The sequence below is a fragment of the Natator depressus genome, chromosome 6, assembly GCF_965152275.1.
Source record: "Natator depressus isolate rNatDep1 chromosome 6, rNatDep2.hap1, whole genome shotgun sequence".
NCBI lineage: Eukaryota > Metazoa > Chordata > Testudines > Cheloniidae > Natator > Natator depressus.
Window position 1 is genome coordinate 88425747 of NC_134239.1, and position 19393 is coordinate 88445139.

Consider the following 19393-nt stretch of genomic DNA (forward strand, 5'->3'; position numbering starts at 1 on the left):
GCCTTTAAGCACAACTGTAATTCAAATAATAAAAAGAATAGGGATGAAAGCAGGAGTACAGGTGGAGGATTGGAGGAGAATCTTACACAGGATGTGAAAGGTAAAAAAAAAAAAAAAATAGCAAAAAGAGATCAGTGCATTTATTGTTTATATTGCAATAGCACCTAGATGCCTCATTCAGAAATGAGGCCCTTTGTGCCTGGCACTGTACAAACAGATAGAAAAACAATGAGTAGCTTGAGTTTAAAATGGAGGTTAAGAAAAGACAGTCAGGGCAATAACAATAAGATAAGGCAAATACATGAGTCAATGCTAGGCTCAATTTGATCTGACAAAATTAATTTTTTTTTTAAACTTCTATTTTTCCTCTGTGATTTTGTTTAAAACCTTCACCTATTTCCTTTTTAATTTAAAACATGTCTACCTTTAAAAACATTTAAACAGATTCCCTTGAATGCAAGTGAGGATTTTAGAGATGGCATTTGGTATAGAGCAGCAGGTTGGAAAAAGTGAGATATGCGGTTGCCCTACAGTAGAATCTCAAGCGTTGCAGACTCCTCACGAATGGAGGTTGTTCGTAACTCTGAAATGTTCATAACTCTGAACAAGATGTTATGGGATGGTTCCTCAGGGTGGACTGCTTGGAGTGGGGGCTCACTGCAAATCGCAGTCTTCACCTCCTACCTGTAAGTGGCTGCCTGGCGAGTGGGGACAGGCAGCTGGTTCTAGCCCCCTGGCTGCAAGGGTGATGAGTGTGGCACCCTGGGGCACTTCTGCAGTGCTGGCTGTGGCCCTTTAAAACTGAGCTGCTCCTCTAAAGCGCAGCAAGCAGGCAGGAGCTCGGGCTCCAGCAGCTCACACTCCAGGCCAGGTTCCAGCAACAGCTTGGTTTGCTTCTTTCTGGGCTTGGACTGAGCTTGCAAGCTTAGAGGGAGCAGGAAAGGGCAGCACCCTTGGCTCACAGGAAAGCAGGGAGCTGCTCCTGTTCTGCCTACTCAGGGGCTCATAGCTGTGCCTGTGAACCTCAGCATCTTCACCTCCTACCTGTAAGTGGCTGCCCCCCTTGTGGCAAGTAAGGGGTGGGGACAGGCACACCCAAGGTGCTTACCTTTAAGATGCAATACAGGCAAAGAACATTATTTGCTGGGTTGTGTTTTGTTTTGTTTTGGGGGGGGGGGCGGGGGGGTTGGTTTGTTTCTGCTGCTGCCTGATTGTTTACTTCCAGTTCCACACGGCAGCTGGCTGACAGGTCAGTTTGTAACTCTGGTGTTCATATCATATCTTTGAGGTTCTACTGTATTCAAGGTAAGAGGTAACCTGGATGTTAACAAAGATGTTCTTGGCATGGGAAAGGATGGATTTTGAGTTTGTAAAGGAAGGAGCTGACAGGATTTGGTAAGAGCCTGAATGGGGTAGGAGAAGAGAGGAGCCTGATTGATAAGGGAAGAAAATAGAGAATTGAAGGAAAAGGCTTACATCTTATTAGAGGTTACTGTTTAACCCCTTCCCTCCCCATGTACAGGTGAACAGCAGCATGTTATTGCTGATTCATCTGCAATGCTTTACCTTTGCAGCACTGAAAACATTGCTCCTAGCTTGACCTTCATCACGCAGCAGGTCCCAGTATCAGAGCCCTCTCCTCATGAAGCAATCCTTCCAGATATTGAGATGGTAACGTCACAGACAGCAGAGTAAGGTGGCTGTAGACTCTGACTGAACAATACGTAAGCTAATGATGGTTACAGTCTCATCTGCACCTTTTCTTCTGGGACTCTTGTGTAAGTGGAATGATGCGACAGCTGTGAAATCTTTAATATCCCCCTTTTACTGTGGTGTTGGTTTGGCTTTCATTTGAAACCAGCCTGAAAGGGGACTGTAAATTAATTTTATATACACATTTAAGGTTTTGTCTTCTAAAATAAAAAAGTCTTTTATTCTTCCCCTAGCTCAACTTACGTAGGTGGGTAGGGTTTCCCCAGCTGCCCACTGGAATCTGGGCTAGAGGCTGGATGGCACAAAAGGTGTGTCACTGCATTCTGATGAAGATCTCTTTCTGCTCTGGAGGAAGTGTTCTGTATGAGGATAAAGAGCATTTGGAATGAAGTGATATGTACGTGGAACCAGCAACGGTCTTCCTCGCAGCAGTGAGCTCTGTGTAGAAGGAGGTGGTGACTTGGATCCAAGCAGATTTAGTAACAGGATCAATGGCGCAGCTGACCCCAAGAGGCAAATCAACATTATATCCAGACAAGGTCTTATTAAAAAAAAACAAACAAACAAAACCCCCTAAAAGGTCATTAATTGAAGAAATGCATTAGCAATTTTTATTCATAATCAAATTGCAGAAATATGAGCATTTCCCTCTAGGATATAACGGAACCTGAGAGAAAATACACAAAATATTAATGGCACCACAGCAGTTGTATTGAAGTCAGGCAGCTGTCAGTTACAAAAGGCATCTTTACCAGAAGGCAGGATACATAGTATTCACATTCAGTTTGTTCAATTAGACCAATGAATCATGATTAGAATCAGTTTAATAGCATGATTTTCCTCAGGTGCACGAAATAACTTTCTGCAAGTCCCTGCCACTTATAGCAGATTCCAAGTGAAGCCAACGTAAAGTCCCCTTAATCTTACCCCATCCCGGACCTTTCTTTAACTACTCCATGGCTGCATGAGTCACCAACTCAAACCCAATCCTCCCCATCCACCCAAGGGATAGAACCCCAGACCTCCAGTTGCAAAGACCTTTATTACATAGGCTAACAGAACCTCCTTGCCTGTCACTAGCATTAGGGCCTGCAGTCACTAAAAGATGCACACACACACACACACGTGCAGGTGTGACAGTGAATCAAGCAGTGGGCAATAGCAGCATAGACATATGACAATCAGGAAGAGAAACCAAAAGACTGAGATTGGTTGCCTTCTGAGGAAGGTAATGCCTTCTTCCTGCCAATTCCATCCTGTCTCAGAGGGCTTGAACACCACCAGCCAGGAGTGGACATAACACATGTGCTTCTGCTTCCATGGTCACAGGGAACGTAGGCACACAGTTGCTATCATAATAAGCATCACCCTGCAAGTGGTTTCAGTTAACAGTCAGAGCTGAGAATTAACAGGAGTTGTCAGGATACATACATGATGGGGATCAAAGTTTCCAACCAGAGCAAGGTAGGGTAGGACTCACTCCACACTTTCAGTAATCTCCTTGATCCTCAGTCAAGCATCCCAGTAGACCTCCCTGAAAACTCTTAAAGCAGCCAGTTCCTAAGTGTCAGACCCGTCAAAACTGTTCAGTGGGTATGGGGTTAAACTCTCCAGAACTTCAGAGAGACACTCAAACTTACTACCTGCCCGTAATGGAAAAGCCACTTCTCTGCAACAGGGAGAGTTCCTCAGAGTGAGGTGGAATCAGAATCTTGGACCAGAGAGGGAAGTGGAGAAAGCTGCAGCACCGAGTCAGTGGGACTAAAGACAGATATAGCGGAAAATGGAGCCTGTGCAAGTTCAGTTTCAAGGGTTGGTTGGGGGGGAGGGAGGAGAAAGAACTTGTGCCCAGGCTTGTCATCTGACCTGTCACTAAAGGAGAGTGTTTCCTCTGGGGAGAAACTGAGCTCAATTAGCTGAAAATTGCTGAGAGCATCAGAAAACTTAGATTGTGCGTTACATGAGGAGCCTCCCTGATTTGTTTGGAAATAGAGGCCTTAAGGAGAACTGAGCTTTCTATTCCCAGGGAAATAGGGAATAGAAGCAGTCAGGACACAGCTGGAAGAAGTCTGCAGCACAGAAGGTGAAGGGCACCATGGATGGTACCCCTGTAAAAGCTGGTTAGTTTCCCATGGTTGGCATAACTACAGCAGGCTTGGTAACTGTGGCATCTTCCTCTTTCCACTGAGAGATGATGGTCCTCAGCTGTGTATAGAACTGCACCCCCTGAAGGAAGTGAAAGAAACAAGGGTTGTACATTTGGCTTTGGGACTCCTGCAAGCTTCCCACTATACCCTCAGAGTACAAAGATTTCCACCACGGGAGCTGCCAATAGCTTCTCGGCCCTTCCCACCATCCTGAGGTCTCTGCCCCAGCAATAAAGCACGTTGCTCAATTCTCCCTCCATTCACAAGTCTCCACCTTGTTAATGCAACCTGGTGGTCTCTTCCCTCACCTCCACCTAGCTTCCTGCACTATGTTCACAGAGCAGCAAAAACACAATATGTTTCCTAGTTTGATGAGTTACCTGTTTGCCATAGAAATTGGTGTCTCCTCTGAAAGAAGCACGAGAGCCAGTGAAGGAGAACATGGGCAGAGGCACTGGTATTGGAACATTTACACCCACCTAAATCAGAGTAAAGACACCACATTAATAGAAGAAACAAGTACCAGACTGTAGCAACAACAGAACAGCCTCATATCTCTCTTCCCCGGAAAGATACTAGATCCAGTTTCCTTAAATATGAGATAATAGTATGTTACACCTTAAGACAGAAATCAGAAGCCAGGGCTAGATGGGTGTCTCATGTACATGGCAAGCACTGATGGGAATAATTCTACTCTATACATTATCCTATGGATACAAACCTGCCCCACGTCCACCAAGTGGGAGTATTTCCTAGCGGTGGCACCATTGGTGGTGAAGATTGCAGTTCCATTTCCATAGGGATTCCTGTTCACTATCTCAATTGCTTCATCAAGAGTGTCTGCTTCCAGAACCACGAGAACTGGCCCAAAGATTTCCTCCTTATAGCAGGTCATGTTTGGCTGCCATGACAGAAACAGCAGAAAACAAAACTCATGTTAGGGAAATGCCACAGACACCCCCAAAGCAGAGACCACCCCCCACACAAATCAAACCCTCAGAGCATTCCCATCATCCCTCACCATCCTTCAACTCACTGGACATCATCCTGCATAGAATCACAGAATCGTAGGACTGGAAGGGACCTCAAGAGGTCATCTAGTTCAGTCCCCTGCACTCATGGCAGGACTAAGTATTACCTAGGCCACCCCTCCTCCTTGAAACAACCTTTTATGTACTTGAAAACTTACGTCCACTCTCTCAGGCTTCACTTCTCCAAACTAAACAAAACCAGTTTTTTCAATTTTCCCTCATAGGTCATGTGTTCTAGACCTTTAATAATTTTTGTTGCTCTTCTCTAGACTTTCTCCAATTTGTCCTCATCTTTCCTGAAATGTGGCAACCAGAACTGAACACAATACTCCAGTTGAGACCTAATCAGCACGGAGTAGCGTGGAAGAATTACTTTTCATGTCTTACTTACAACATTCCTGCTAATACATCCCAGAATTATGGTCAAATTTTTTTTAAAACTGTTCACTCATTTAACTTGTGATCCACTATGACCTGCCCTAATCCCTTTCTGCAGTACTCCTTCCTAGGGCAGTCATTTTCCATTTTGCATGTGTGCAACTGGTTGTTCCTTCCTAAGTGAAGTATTTTGCATTTGTCCTTGTTGAATTTGCATGCCCCACTGTCCCTCATGCCCTAGTGGCTACCAATCCCAATGCCATGCCCTGCCATCTGTCACGCCCAACTACCACATCCATTGCCTGCTCTCAGTCAAGTGACAAATCTACTCTTTGGACTGAGGGCTGATCAAGGGGCCTAGATTCAATTAGGACTGGTTTGCTTCTGTTTCTGTAACTCCTGGCTTTCCATCCTCCCAGCCTGGGTGACCAGATCACTACAACTTGACACACATCTTGCCTGCTAGTCAACCCCACTGCACCCTAACCGCCATCCCTCTCCCTTGCACTCTCACATTATCTACAGCTCTCCCACTGTCATTCCAAACCACCAATTTCTTATGTAGGAGCTGGAGGTTTGGCAATTAATTGTCTGCATCACCCCATCCACACTCTTCTACCTTCCTACCTCCCAGTTTCCCAGCTTCATCTACATACATCTCTCAGTCTAGTCACAGACCACTTATCACTCTCCCATCCAGATTTCAGGATATACTGAGGTTGGAACCTTAACCATTCTACCCTGCCCAATTAATACATGCAATATCCATAGGTGCTTAAATGCACACACTGAACCAGCAGTTTGCCATCTAGCCTATCAAGGCTGATAAGCCCACTGGGCCATTGCCAGCTGTGTTGGGAAGACCACAAGTGCCACCCTTTCCACTGAACCTATGATATACTTTATTCCTCTGCATCCAGTGACCAGCTCATTGACTAGCTCACCTGGACTTTAGCAAGGATGGTTGGTCCAACAAAGTTGCCTCTCTCATAACCCTTCACTTTGATGTCTCGTCCATCCAGAAGGAGGGCAGCTCCTTCCTTCACTCCACACTCAATCAGGTGGCAGACTCGCTCCTTAGCCTGGGGGGTGATCAAGGGCCCCAGATCTGCTCCTGGTTGGTCTCCTTTGAAGTACAGAAGCAGGGGAAGGTTTGAATTGTGATGGTTTCATCTTCAAAAGAGAACAACCGACAACTACCTTCCCAGCAAAGATACAAGAATCCTAAAATTAAGTAGCCGAGGAACACAAAACTCAAACACACAGAATCAAGAGGCCCTGAACTCCAAACCCATAGGGGAGCCCCAAACCAACAGAAAAGCCCCATGCTTCCAAAACAGAGAGACAGAAGTCCCCACGCCCAAAACACACAGAGCTGACAGTTGCTGTGCTGAGTTCTGTAATTTTGAAGCTCTTGAAAATTTTGCAAAAGCCTTCTTGAACCATAGAAGGGAAAAGGTAACAAAAGGTCATCTTGTCCTGTCCATGCTACATATGATAGCTGCTAAAAACAAGCATAAAATGGAGTCAAAGAGGAACTGAGTTTGGTTAGTCTGCAGTATTGCCAATCTCAAGAGATTAAAAACCATGAGTTGGATCCTGAAAAATCATGAAATTGGCCTCAGAAACCATGAGATTTAAAACATATCATGAAGCCTTTTTGTTTTTAGTCTGTCTTTTGACTTTTTAAACTCCCCTGGACTCCGTGTATGTGTGAGATAATTTGATTTTTTTTTTTTTAAAATCAATCTTTAATGCACATATGCCTTTAACTGGCTGCTCAAATGGAGACTCAGTGTATGCCGGAGGGCCACAAACATATTTAAGAACTAGAATGGAGAAGATGCAAGTCTTAGTTTTAGTTAAGCTAGTCCTAAATAGCAAGAGACTCATTTCAATATAACTGTAATGCTTCTGTTAATGATGTCTCATTAATAGGATGGTCGTCTTAAAAGTATCTCTTCAAAAACAGGAGATGGGGTGGAGGGAAGGCACCTATGCTGGCAGGAAAGAGGGGGAGTACTTATGTTAAGGTATTTTACAGGCATAATATAACTCAATAGAGAGCTCTATAGTGTGATAAAGTTAAAAATAAAATATGATGGAAAAACCTAATTCACACATAGTTAGAAATACATTGTACAAGGCCTATAAATGGAGCTGGAAAAATGAACATCCAAGAAATGCAAAGTAATCTATGTATCAAGATTTTCAATTATTTTTCAATAAAGATGTATGTGAATGGCAAAGAGCTTTACACCAACTACCTTTGTTTGTCTCTTTGTTGTTTACATCAACTACAAAATCCAAAGCAGATTGACTTGTCCCCCCAGAAAGAGAGATGCTTCCACCTGAAGGGCTTTACTAAACGCAAATTGAAAGGGGAACGTTCCTAGAATAAAAGTCTGTTAATGTAATAAGCGGGGTTGCTACGTTAAAGGCAGGGCTGAGTCCTTTTACACAAAACCCCAAACCCACAGTTATAAACTGCCTGATGTTGTGAAAGTTAAACTAGAGTTTTAGAAACACAGTCAAGCCCTCCTTCACAACAGATCCCCCCAGCACCCCAACCATGTGGTGCTGAATCCAGACCTCTGTCACACACCCACAGAGCCTCCAAGCAGGCAGTCTTCCAGGCCCCACCTCCATGCACCAAACCCATGGAGCCAAGACCTCACAGTCACACACTGCAATGTACCAGATACACAAACACACACAAGCCAGGTGCTTAATCTGAAACTACCAAACAGATATGTACCTGCATTAACTCGCAGGTTCTTGGATCTCTCCACCAGTTCTGGAAGCCATTTCTTTGCCTCTCCCACTAATACGGCTGTAGACAGGGCCATGCAGCGCTGGCCAGCTGCTCCAAAAGCAGCTCCAACAAGCTGATTCAAGGTGTTCTCCTTATTGGCATCAGGCATCACCACACCATGGTTCTTGGCTCCCTAAAATACAAGACATATATACAATCTCAAACTGCTAAATACACCTGGCCCACCTTCTTCCAGCTCCGCAGTGACAACTTCATATTATAGCTGTTACTGAGCTGCTGTCATCCTGGTAGAAAGGGAAGCTTAATCTCTCTCAGCACATCCAACTGCCTAAATTCAAGTCAGTCCCAGACGCTGAATGGAAAAGGTCTTACGTATGTATACAAGGGAATAGCAGCCAGTAGGCTGAAATCTCTGCTACATTGAGGTGCATTACCATGTTGGATTGGACTCTCTTGCCATTCCGGGATCCTCTTTCATAGATGTACTCTCCAGCCTGATTGGACCCCACGAAGCTGATTGCCTTGATATCCGGATGGTCACAAATAAAATTCACAGCTTCAAAAAGGAAATAGCTCATTATATCCTGGGACTCTAACATTCCTCTCCAGAGTGTTCAAGGCCGGAAGGGACCGTTTTGATCAAATGGTCCCTTCCGGCCTTCTACCCCTATCCCCACAATGTCCATCCCTCTACTACCCACAGCCCAAGCACCCACATTCCTGCCCCTCTGTGTACCACCATTCCAGGGATTCCACTGCTGCCCATTCCCTCTCCCTCTGCTCACTCTCCAGCAATTGAACCCCTACCCCTGTTCACCTACCTGGCTCCCCAATCCTCATCACTCTGTTCCCATAGCACCCACATCCCAGCTCCTCCACCCACCTTGGCCTCTGCCCTTCTGGCACTTGAATCCCAGCCACCTTCTCCCACTCCAGTCCCTCCTACACACTGGAGTTCACAGAACTCCTTATCCTTTATATCTTGATGTTCTTCCAGCTCCAGAACTGCCAGAACCCTTCTTACTTTTTAACCAGCCAAAATCTGTCAAACTGGGTGCTTAAAGTTAGGCTTCTAAATCCATATTTAGGCGCCGAGGGTGGTATTTTCAGATGTGCCTAAGTGACTTAGGAGTACAAATACCCTAAGTCAATGGTACTTGTGTTCCTAAGTCACTTGGACACTTTGAAAAGACCATCCTAGGAATCGAAATGTACATCCAGATTTAAATGTTGTCCACCCTCTCTCTTTAAAGGTTTCTCTATCGTCCTGCATCAGCCTTGCACTTCCCTGGATCCGCCTTGTCCCACCTTCCCCAAACACCATGCTTGTCCATAACTGTGGAAACCCCAACATCTCTATGCCTCCCCTCAAAGCACACATGCCCCAACACACCCTCACACTCTGTAGCCATATCAGCAGACTAGCCTGAGTTTACCTTCATGTTGCCCATGAATGATGTTCAGAGTCCCATCAGGGGCACCAGCGTCTTGTAATAGCTTAGCAAGGAACATAAGTGCTCCTGGCACACGCTCTGATGGCTTCATCAAGAAGGTGTTTCCACAAACCATGGCCATGGGGAACATCCAGAGAGGAATCATGGCTGGGAAATTGAATGGTGCAATCCCTGCACACACTCCCAGAGGCAGGCGAAAGGTGTAAGTGTCCATGTCCTTAGTGATGGAGGGCAGGGTCTCTCCCAGCATGAGAGATGTCACGCTACAGGCGTGCTCAACCACCTCTGCAGCAGAAAGGGTGATATGCCGAAGAGTGAGCTCCTACCACTCAGCCTCAAAACTGCCTTCTCTACAATGCCACAATGCAATTCTCTCTTCCTGCATCTTTCCCCAAACCTGCAGCTCCCATGCACCATGAACACTCCCTGCATGGCCAAGCACAGTAAATGGATTCTTTCCTCAGTGCATTCAATGTTCACATGACAGGAGCCCTGAGTGAGGTTAACAAAACACTCCCAGTGCAAGAAGCACAGGGGTACCAATCCCAGCAGAGACTTTATCTCAGCCATTTCTGCACACGGAACAGACCCACCCATCAAAAGCCATTTGGAGTCAGTATAACATGCAGGGAGAGAAAGTGGGCTGCAACTTTAAAATGGCGCAAGGAAAATGGACCTTTTCCATCTGCAGCTTCTAAGGTATAGACAAGGCCATCCCTCTACCCTCATGTGAAGGCTCTGAAGGGGGCTACTTTCTTGTGTTCTAGAGCTCCTGTTGCTCATTGGACTTTTATCCTGCCCATAGCTTCTGAAACCCCCTTATAGTGGGAGGAGCCAGCAGCTTACGGAGGCCTCGGAATACGTCTCCCTCAGCATCAGCCAGGGTCTTTCCTTGCTCCAAAGTGATGAGTTTGGCAACTTCTTTCTGGAAATTAAAAAAAAAAAGTGTGGAAAAAAAGGGCCAACCAGCACAAGTGGGAGGTGGTGGCAGAATAGGCTGTTCCACAGATAGCCAAATACCACAACGAACAGACCAGCAAAGAGGGGCTTGGAAAGGAAACACTACCCAATTTGCTACTTCTTAGTATGAGTCACTGTACGTGTGAAGCCAACAACCTACAGAAAGGGAATGTTTTCATTAGGACAACTGGAATTGTAGGGCCGGTCTGAATCCTATGGCATCCCAGCCAAGCAATCTGGGGACGTAGAACAGGAGACTGCAAAGCCCTAGAGAGAACAACTCTTGCAGCTATTTCTCCCTTTTGCTTTCACGGACTCCACTAAACCTCAAGACAACTTGAAACAGCACTTGGTGTAAGATAAAACGCAAACAACAATCTGCCCTTACCTCTATCCACAGGCAACACTGCCCCCTTTATCCCCATGGGCCTGAAAAGCACCACACCATCCCTCCTGGGGCACGAGGAATACCACCCCCATTCAGCTCACAAACCCAGGCAGCACAGCACTGCCCCGCCATGAGCCCAGGAAACAGTACTCAAGCCTGCCCAACCTGGGCTACTGGCATGCACTCAGCGACAGCCATTGAGGACAGCGATAAGGGTCTCACCAGGTTGTCCTTGATGAGCTGCTGGTAACGCAGCAAGATTTGCTGGCGGCTCAGAACAGATGTCTCTGACCAGTTCCGTAAAGCTTTTTTGCATGAAGTCACAGCTGCCTCCATCTCGCTCTGTGTGGCCTTTGGGACACGACCAACCACCTCATTTGTGGCCTGATGGAACAACCAATTACATCAAAACTCATCCTCTTTATGCCATCTTCCTCAGCCATTCAATGCCCCTTTCACATCCCTGATCCGATATCCTTCTAAAATGGAACCATACTTACATGATTCCCCTGATGTCAGGGAAAAACTCCGCCCTTCACACACTTGGAGGGCACAGCTTCAACTAGAGTTGAGTGCTCAGCACCTCTGAAACACAAGCTGTAGGTGTCTCAAGTTGAGCACCCAGAAAACTAACAGTTAGTGACCACCTCTGAACATTTTGGTTTAAGGAACTTGCCTAACAGTGACTGTAGCAGAGTCAGGGATGGAACCCATTTTCTCTGGGTTCCGTATCAGTCAGTGCTTTAACTACAAGATTCTTTTTGCTTCCTGTATCTCTCAGCCTCTTCACCACACATCTGCTGTGCATAAGACGGGATCCTATGGACAGCAGTCTCTCTCTGTATAACAGTCTTTTTCTATGCCTCGTCTGCTGTTCCTCTTGTGCCCTAAAGGAGGCACAGGTCCTTTGGAAAAATCAGTAAGTGATTACGAAGTTAAGTACTATATTATAATTAATATGGAAAACCATATTTCTAGCATTTCCTATCTTTTGAGAGCTTGTTTTAGCAACCTTAACATTCTTTTAATTTAGGTTTTTTTAAAATCTGCCTTGACATAGCCGAGATCATCAGTTACATCATTCAGAGAGACATCTGCAAAATAAAGATAAGTAACTGTTCAGAGCAAGAGGAGAAATAAAACAAGAAAGCGAGTAGCCTTGCAAAGGGTGAATCTCCTCACTAGATATAATGAGTTTAGCTGGCTAAGCCAACTTTGCTGAATGAGTCTCATTGTTCTGATCACCATCAAGAACAATATGTAAAAATAATAACTATAAATGTCAAAATGGGGCTCCACACAGAAAAGTCCAAGCACCCACTGTCTAGACACCTGCTGCAAGAGTCAGGCAGGATCCCCCTCCATGCAATCTCAATTGCATCTGTTCCCCAGAGACAGACAGACAGAAATTAATTTAACAAAATCTCTGAGTTCTGAGACCAGACTCATAAAGCAGTTGCATCCAACGTGGTACTTTATGCCAAATTCACTGGAATTTCACGGCTTAAAGATGGCAGCTCCATCAAAAGAGGGGAAAAGAACCTCAGATTCCAGCCAGGATTCTCTCCTCCCCCTTGGAGGGGAGGCGGGGTCTACACCAGTCTCTGCCAGGAGTTTACTTTCAGGCTTACATCAAATCACATAAGTCCAGTCCTACACTTCTATGATTCTATGACAGAAACCATTTACTAACTTGATGTACTAGTCACAGAGCTCCTCCAGTGTTCAAAGAGCGGAAACAGAGGCCTAAGTCTCCTCTCGGAGATCTACTATATAGGGGAGAGAAGGCAGCATTCATCATTTCTACTGGGCCTGGCATTAACCTTGAGAAGGCAGTTGACCCCTAAGAAGGCAGTTGCAAGGAAGTCACACTCCCTGCATCTCCCCAAGTGACTTCAGTGAGGAGCAACCCCTTCCTGACCACAGTGAGGGCCCACACAGCAGCAGAGGTCATTTCACTTACTGGGTTATGGATATTGATCCACTCGGTAGTTTTGGATTCAACAAACTTCCCATCAATGAACAGTTTGGTGGCTGGCTGCAGAAGACAAAGCACAAGTTAGTGGGTAGTGTTTCTGCCTCCCTTTTGTGCCGAGACACCTTACAGAAGGGGCTACTAGCACCACCTATTTTTAATGTTGCCTGACATTTCCCATTTAAAAGACCCTGTGTTCAGTTGCTTATAACTTTGGCAGACTTCAACAGTTCAAGCTGGAATCTTCTATACTAGGCGTCTTTCTCAAGGGTGAATTTTTTGGGAAAATTTCAAATTCTGGCAACTTTTTCTTTAAAAAAACTCTAGCACCTGAAAACTTTGGAGCAAAGACTTGAAATTTGGCAGGGAGTTCGCCTTTGTGTTAGGGACATAAGAACGGCCACAACGACTCACTTTGGTGAGTCAGACCAAAGGTCCACCTAGCCCAGTATCCTGTCTTCCAACAGTGGCCAATGCCAGGTGCCCCAGAGGGAACAAACAGGAAAGGTAATCACCAAGCGATCCATCCCCTGTCGCCCATTCCCAGCTTCTGGCAAAACAGAGGCTAGGGACACCATCCCTGTCCATCCTGGACAATAGCCATTGATGGACCTATCCTCCATGAACTTATCAAGCTCTTTTTTGAACCCTGTTATAGACTTGGCCTTCACAACATCCTCTGGCAAGGAGTTCCACAGGTTGACTGTGCGTTGTGTGAAAAAATACTTCCTTTTGTTTGTTATAAACCTGCTGCCTATTAATTTCATTTGGTGACTCCTAGTTCTTGTGTTATGAGGAGTAAATAACACTTTCTTATTTACTTTCTCCACAGCAGTCATGATTTTATACATGTCTTTTGCTGTCACCATGCAAATCCACCCCATTTTGGGGGGAAAAAAAATCCCAATTTGCACATGCTCAGTAGGGACTTCAGTTGTAACAGCTAGAATCTCCAAAGATTCCCTCCTCATTGAACATGCTCCATCCCCTCACTGCTCTTATGAGTGACCAGGCTGCACATGCAATATCCCCACAAAGCGTGTTCCCCAGTGCAGGGGTAAATCTGGATTTTCTCTGCAATAACTAGGGCTGTCAATTAATCACAGTTAATACATGCTATTAATGCAAAACAAACTAACCAGATTAAAAAAATAGTCGCAATTAATTGCAGTTTTAATTGCACTGTTAAACAATAATAAAATAGAAATTTAAATTCATTTCACGTATTTTTGGATGTTATTCTACATTTTCAAATATACTGATTTCAATTACAACATAGAATACAAAGTGCACAGTGCTCACTTTATATTATTATTTTTGATTACTAATGTTTGCACTGCAAAAAGATAAAAGAGCCTGCAATGGAACCCAAGCCTTTTGAGTCTCACCGTTCCTCAGTGGTCAGCAAATATCTGTGAAACTCATTAGCAAAGTGCGTCTCTCATCCCCCTCTAGTGCTGGGCCACTAGAGGATGACAACTTACTATTGCCATCAGTTACTCCATTAAGTGAAGTGACTGAGGTCTGTGTAGTGGATCTAAAGGTTCCAACCCAGCTAATGACCCATGAGGGTGTCAATATGATGCCACATGATGGAATTTCTGTTTTGTTTTTTTTTCCCCCCAATTTGCTTTTTTAAGAGCTAGGAAATTAAACACAAAAAACTACATTAAAAGAAGATTATTTAAGTTACAAAGTCAAGAAATCAAAAGTTGGGAAATGCCAGAATTAAGGCTGCCTGTGCAACTTTAATTCAGCCCTTTGTGTCTCTTCATTATGGTACAGCCTTCAGGTACATCATCACCATTTTTTTACCCCACAGGACCCTTACCTTGTTCAGTGGACAGGATGGACCTATTCTGGTGATGAATCAGGGTTGGGTATTAAAGGGGAGTCTTGTCTGTAGGGCCCCTGCCTTATTTGTTGCAGAAGTTGGAAAATTTATACTGAATGAGGCAGGGGACTGCAGGAAGAGTAGAACTGTCTCATGGTTAAGACGGCTGAATGCTGCCCATCCCTGTCTCTGCCACAGAGTTCTTCTGTGAGTCATTTAAACCAAACTTTTTACATGTAGTCACTAGTTGTACGTTCCTCATATTCTGGGTGCCTGACTTAAGACCTTAGCATCTGATCTGCAGAAGTGCCAAGTACTGAGCTGAAAATGAAGTCAAGGGGAGTTATGCTTTGAACATATAATGTTCTATATAATGCTAACTACTCCGAAAAAATCAGCTTTTAGTCTCTCTTTGCCTTAGTTTCTTCATCTGCAAAATGGGGATGATAATACCACCACCTCACTTCACAGGGGTGTTGTGAAGATAGACTCATTAATGTTTGTGCAACATTGAGATACTCTGGTGAGAGCACCATAGAAAAGCCCATTTTGAGGAAAGTAATAATTCTATCTTCAGAGCAGGGTTTGAATAATGTGCAGTAAATAAACCTGGAGCAACAATGAATAATGACAAGAAAACAAAATATTGAATAGCAGCTCATTAAGTGAGCATCATTCTTTTATGCACTGAATGAGGCGGGGACCTGTGGAAAAAATATATATGCTCATGTAATTAAAGACCATCAGAATCAATATGCACAAGGGGGACGAATTAAGGTTGCATGAGCCATCTTAATCCTGGTGTGATGGTCTGTATCTTATTTTTCACCCCTTGCATACTATTATAATAATCTTTGTACAATCATGCCTTGTGAGGTATCATTTGAAAACTCATAGTTTGATGATCATTATTTTCCTGGTAAAATGTGCGGCAATACTGTATGTAAAGTTATAAGATTTCACTGTTTGGTGTCACTAAAACACGTTCCAAATCTGAGGAGTGGCCAAACTAGCTCCTCAGAGACAAAGGGCAAGCTGATGCCTCAGCCAGGGTAAACAAGGTGAAATGGGCCATTACCCATTAAGTGGCTATGCACTAGCAGGAAAAGGGACATAGGTGAAAAATCTACATTTTAGCAAAGAAACAGCATGGGGTTCCCATCCATGTAGACTGTCTGTCTCCTAGATCTCAGCAGGAAATGCTTCTTGGCGGGGGGGGGGGGGGGGTGAGGGAAGCTATTAAAAGGAGGGACAATCATTCCTCCCTTTCTTTCTGTTTATGGCATTCACGACACCTAAAGAACAAAGGAAACAACACTGGACTGGGAGAGGGATCCTGACTGAAAGTTCAGCCAACAGAACTGCTGAATCATGCGGCGAGACTTTGCCTTGAATTTACACTAGTTCAGGGGTTTTCAAACTTCCATGCACCGCAACCCCCTTCTGACAACAAAAATTACTACATGACCCCGGGAGGGGGGGGACCGAAGTCTGAACCTGCCTGAGCCCTGCTGTCCCGAGCGGGGAAGCCAAAGCCCGAGGGCTTCAGCTCCAGATGGGGGGCCTGTAACCTGAGCCCCACCACCCAGGGCTGAAGCCATCTGGATTGGGCTTTGGCCCCACGCCCCAACAAGTCTAACGCCAGCCATGGAGAACTGCTACCCTAGTTGGCAAAATTAGGCGTTAGTTGCCTTTTACTTTTATTTTTCTTCTAACCAATTCTGACTTTTATGCCTCATACTTGTGTGTGCTTAAAATCTCTGTTGGTTTATCACTTTATCTAATCCAATGTGTTTGAATTGAAGTATTTGGGAAACTCCATTTGGGACAGCAAGCGTGCATATCATTTTTATTAGTTAAATGACAAACTTTATATAAGCTCGTATTGTCCAGGAAAGGGCTGGGCAGTACAAGACATACATTTCTGGGGGGAAATCTGGGAATGGGAGTGTGTTGGGGTCACTCTGCATTAAAGCTGGCGTGAGTCTGGCAGGCAGCCCTCTCACAATATAGCTTGGAGTCAGAGCCGTCCCTAGCTATTCTGGGCCCCTACGCAGCCCCCCTGCGGGGCTGGGGCGCACCACCCCACAGCACTCACTGGTGGCTCGGCTGGGGCCGGGTTGCTGCACTTCCCGCTGCTGGTGAGTGCAGGCCCGGCCCTGCTGTAGTCCTCAGGGAAGTGGGGGTGGGGCGGAGCAGAGCAGGGGTTTTGGGTAAGGGGTGGAGTGGGGGCAGGGCTGGGGCGGAGTTGGGGCAAGGGCAGCACACAGCTGCGCAGGGCACCAGGAAATTTGGTGCCCCAAATTTCCTGGTGCCCTATGCAGCTCCGTACTTTGCGTATGGGTAGGGACGGCCCTGCTTGGAGTGACTTATGTGCTGGACGATGTATGAGAGCAGACCAGGAGTGGTGGCAACAGCACTGAAAAAGCACCCAAGGTTAGAGGGCAGGGGGACAACTACTCATTAGTCTGGATTTTACCCTGGATATGTCACTCCTGGCATTTGCTAACTTTTGATTGCTTCATTTTACGATCTTAATAACGTTCTTTTAATGTAGTTTTCCTGTGTGTAATAAATATCTAAGTTAGTTTAATAAGAAGACAGATTTCTCTCTCTCTCTCTCTCTCTCTCTGACTAGAAAGGCTCCTTAGGACTCTCCTCCCTCCCTTCACTAAGAACCCCAAAGCATAAATGTGTTAAGGGAAAACAGCTAGAAGTCAAATAGAGGAGAAGTTATAGAAGTGACCAGAACTTAAATTCAGCTGGAGCTGCCCAGAACAGAGCTCTGGTAAATATTTTCAAACCTGTGGGAGCCTTGGCACCCCCTCCCTGTGGGGCTGAAGCCCCAGAGACCTCTCCCTGCCCCACAACTGAAGCCCAGAGCCCCAGATGCTGGGGGGAAGGGGGGGGGGAGAAGGGGGCTCTGGGAAAGTCTCTGAGAATTTAAGCCCTGGAAGTGACCTTTAAGGAGAGATGTGAAGAAAGTGTTTCATTGCATGAGGAAAAGAGCCCAACAATCCACCTGCCCCAGTAGCCATTATAGACTTCTCAGAGCGTTAGCCAGCCTTATCTAGAGTTCTGACTTGAAACTATTTCATGCCCTGCGAGCTAGGCTGATCTATCTAAAGTCAATTCAGCAAACAAATTTTCTTCCAGTGTAAATCCACCCTCGTGGCAATGCAACCACAAAAACTTGCTTTAGTTTCATAACACCAGATTAGATAGGCACCCTGGATTATGCAAGTGAAAGTACCGGGGTGCAGCTCCTGCCATGCAAACGGGTGGAGGGTTAACAAAATAGCTGCCATCTGCATCTCCTCCTACCCTTCCCTGCATCCAGGACCCCTTGAGCCCCCAATTCCTTCCCTTTGGTAAAGCTTGTCATCAAGAAGAAAAATGAACTCACCACTGAAGAAGAAGAGAAGAAGGATGAAGAATACCAGGTGGGACTCACTTTTGCAGGGATCTACATGAAAGAAAGGCAGAGACACAGAGACCAATGCTGTTAGAACACACAGGAGGCAAATCCTGGGGTCTCTGCGGAGGTTAGACTCATCCAATCCCTGCCTGGCTTGTGGCAGTGGAGGGATTCTAGTATCTGAGCCCCAAGGTCTATTAGTCAACTGTATCCTAATGGAGCAAAGCAATGCAGGGGACAATCACCAATAGTTGTCAGTTAACATGCCATGGAAGGGGTCTCCATCATTCTTTGTATGTAGGCTAGAGCACTGAACAAGTGCTAATGGAATCAATGGCAAGGAACCTGATTAAGCACAAACTATTCAGTGGTTCAAGTTAGCCCTGCTAGGTCGACGTATTTGAAAGTGCTGCACAATCGCCCTCATTCATACTCGTGCAGTTCTAAACCGTTTCAACGGCGCAGCTTCCTAGGCACCGTCCCGCCGCTCGCCTTGGGGCAGCAGGACGCGGAACAATCAGAGCCGCTTCCGTCAGTCCCTGTCCACAGCGGCACGAAAGCCGTGAGGCCGACCCAGTGCAGAGCCCTGTTGGGAGCCCGCCCAGCCCAGCTCTCGCTGCCGGGAGTCCGAGAGCTGCCCCGCTGCCACCCCTCGCTGGCTGCCCCGGAGAAAACCTATCCCAGCCCAGATTTCAGAGTAGCAGCCCTGTTAGTCTGTATCCGCAAAAACAAAACAAAAAAACAAAAAACCAGAGTACTTGTGGCACCTTAGAGACTATCACATTTACTAGAGCCTAGGCTTTCGCGGGCTACAGCTTAGGCTCTAATAAGTGCGTTAGTCTCTAAGATGCCACAAGTGCTCCTGGTTTTTTTTTATCCCAGCCCAGGCTCCCCTGCCGCGCGGGGCGGGGGCAAGGCTTGCTCGTCCTCCCGCGGGAGCGGCGACCCCGACATTCTCACTCAGTCGAGCCGCGCCGGCAGCCAGGCTGACCCCGAGAGCCCGTCGGGAACACGCGTGCGGCGGCCACACGGCCCCCTAGCCCGGGGTACTGTCCCGCACAGGCGAGGCCGGAGACCAGCCCCCAGCCGTAGAACTCAGCCCCGGGCCCGCCCGTCGGAGCCACGACAGGACCTCCCCACCTAGGCACGGGAAAGTGGCTGCCCGGCCTCACCCTGCACAGGAGCCGCTGCCCACCCCGGGCCCCGCGACCTGCCAGCGCCGCCATCCTGCCCCCTGGGAGTCCCTGAGCACTCCGGAGACCGCTAGCCCCGCACAGAGCAAGGCCCGCCCCCGCACTGCCATTGGCCGCTTAGACAAC

The 19393-nt window shown here is 46.3% G+C and overlaps 2 protein-coding genes across 7 annotated transcripts in view; one reads left to right on the forward strand and one right to left on the reverse strand.

Moving 5' to 3' along the window:
- Positions 1–2757, forward strand: part of BBOF1 (basal body orientation factor 1) — a 13620-nt gene extending 10863 nt beyond the window's left edge. For 5 of the 6 annotated variants that reach the window (XM_074955900.1, XM_074955902.1, XM_074955904.1 and 2 more), the window contains 2 exons: positions 1575–1778; positions 1947–2757. In XM_074955900.1, coding sequence (XP_074812001.1) covers positions 1575–1695 — 121 coding nt within the window. In that variant the 3' untranslated portion in view covers positions 1696–1778; positions 1947–2757. Of the gene's footprint in view, positions 1–1574 lie in introns of all 6 variants that reach the window. The other variant, XM_074955901.1, reaches the window with a different exon arrangement.
- On the reverse strand, positions 2365–19371 carry ALDH6A1 (aldehyde dehydrogenase 6 family member A1). The gene is made up of 12 exons (XM_074955909.1): positions 19247–19371; positions 18063–18122; positions 12811–12885; positions 11070–11231; positions 10346–10424; positions 9482–9784; positions 8480–8601; positions 8028–8217; positions 6214–6395; positions 4582–4761; positions 4241–4339; positions 2365–3939 (listed from the first exon to the last, which is right to left on the reverse strand). The coding sequence occupies exons 1-12, from the start codon at positions 19298–19300 to the stop codon at positions 3835–3837; spliced, it is 1611 nt and encodes a 536-aa protein (XP_074812010.1). The 5' UTR covers positions 19301–19371; the 3' UTR covers positions 2365–3834.
- Between the last annotated feature and the right edge of the window lie 22 nt (positions 19372–19393).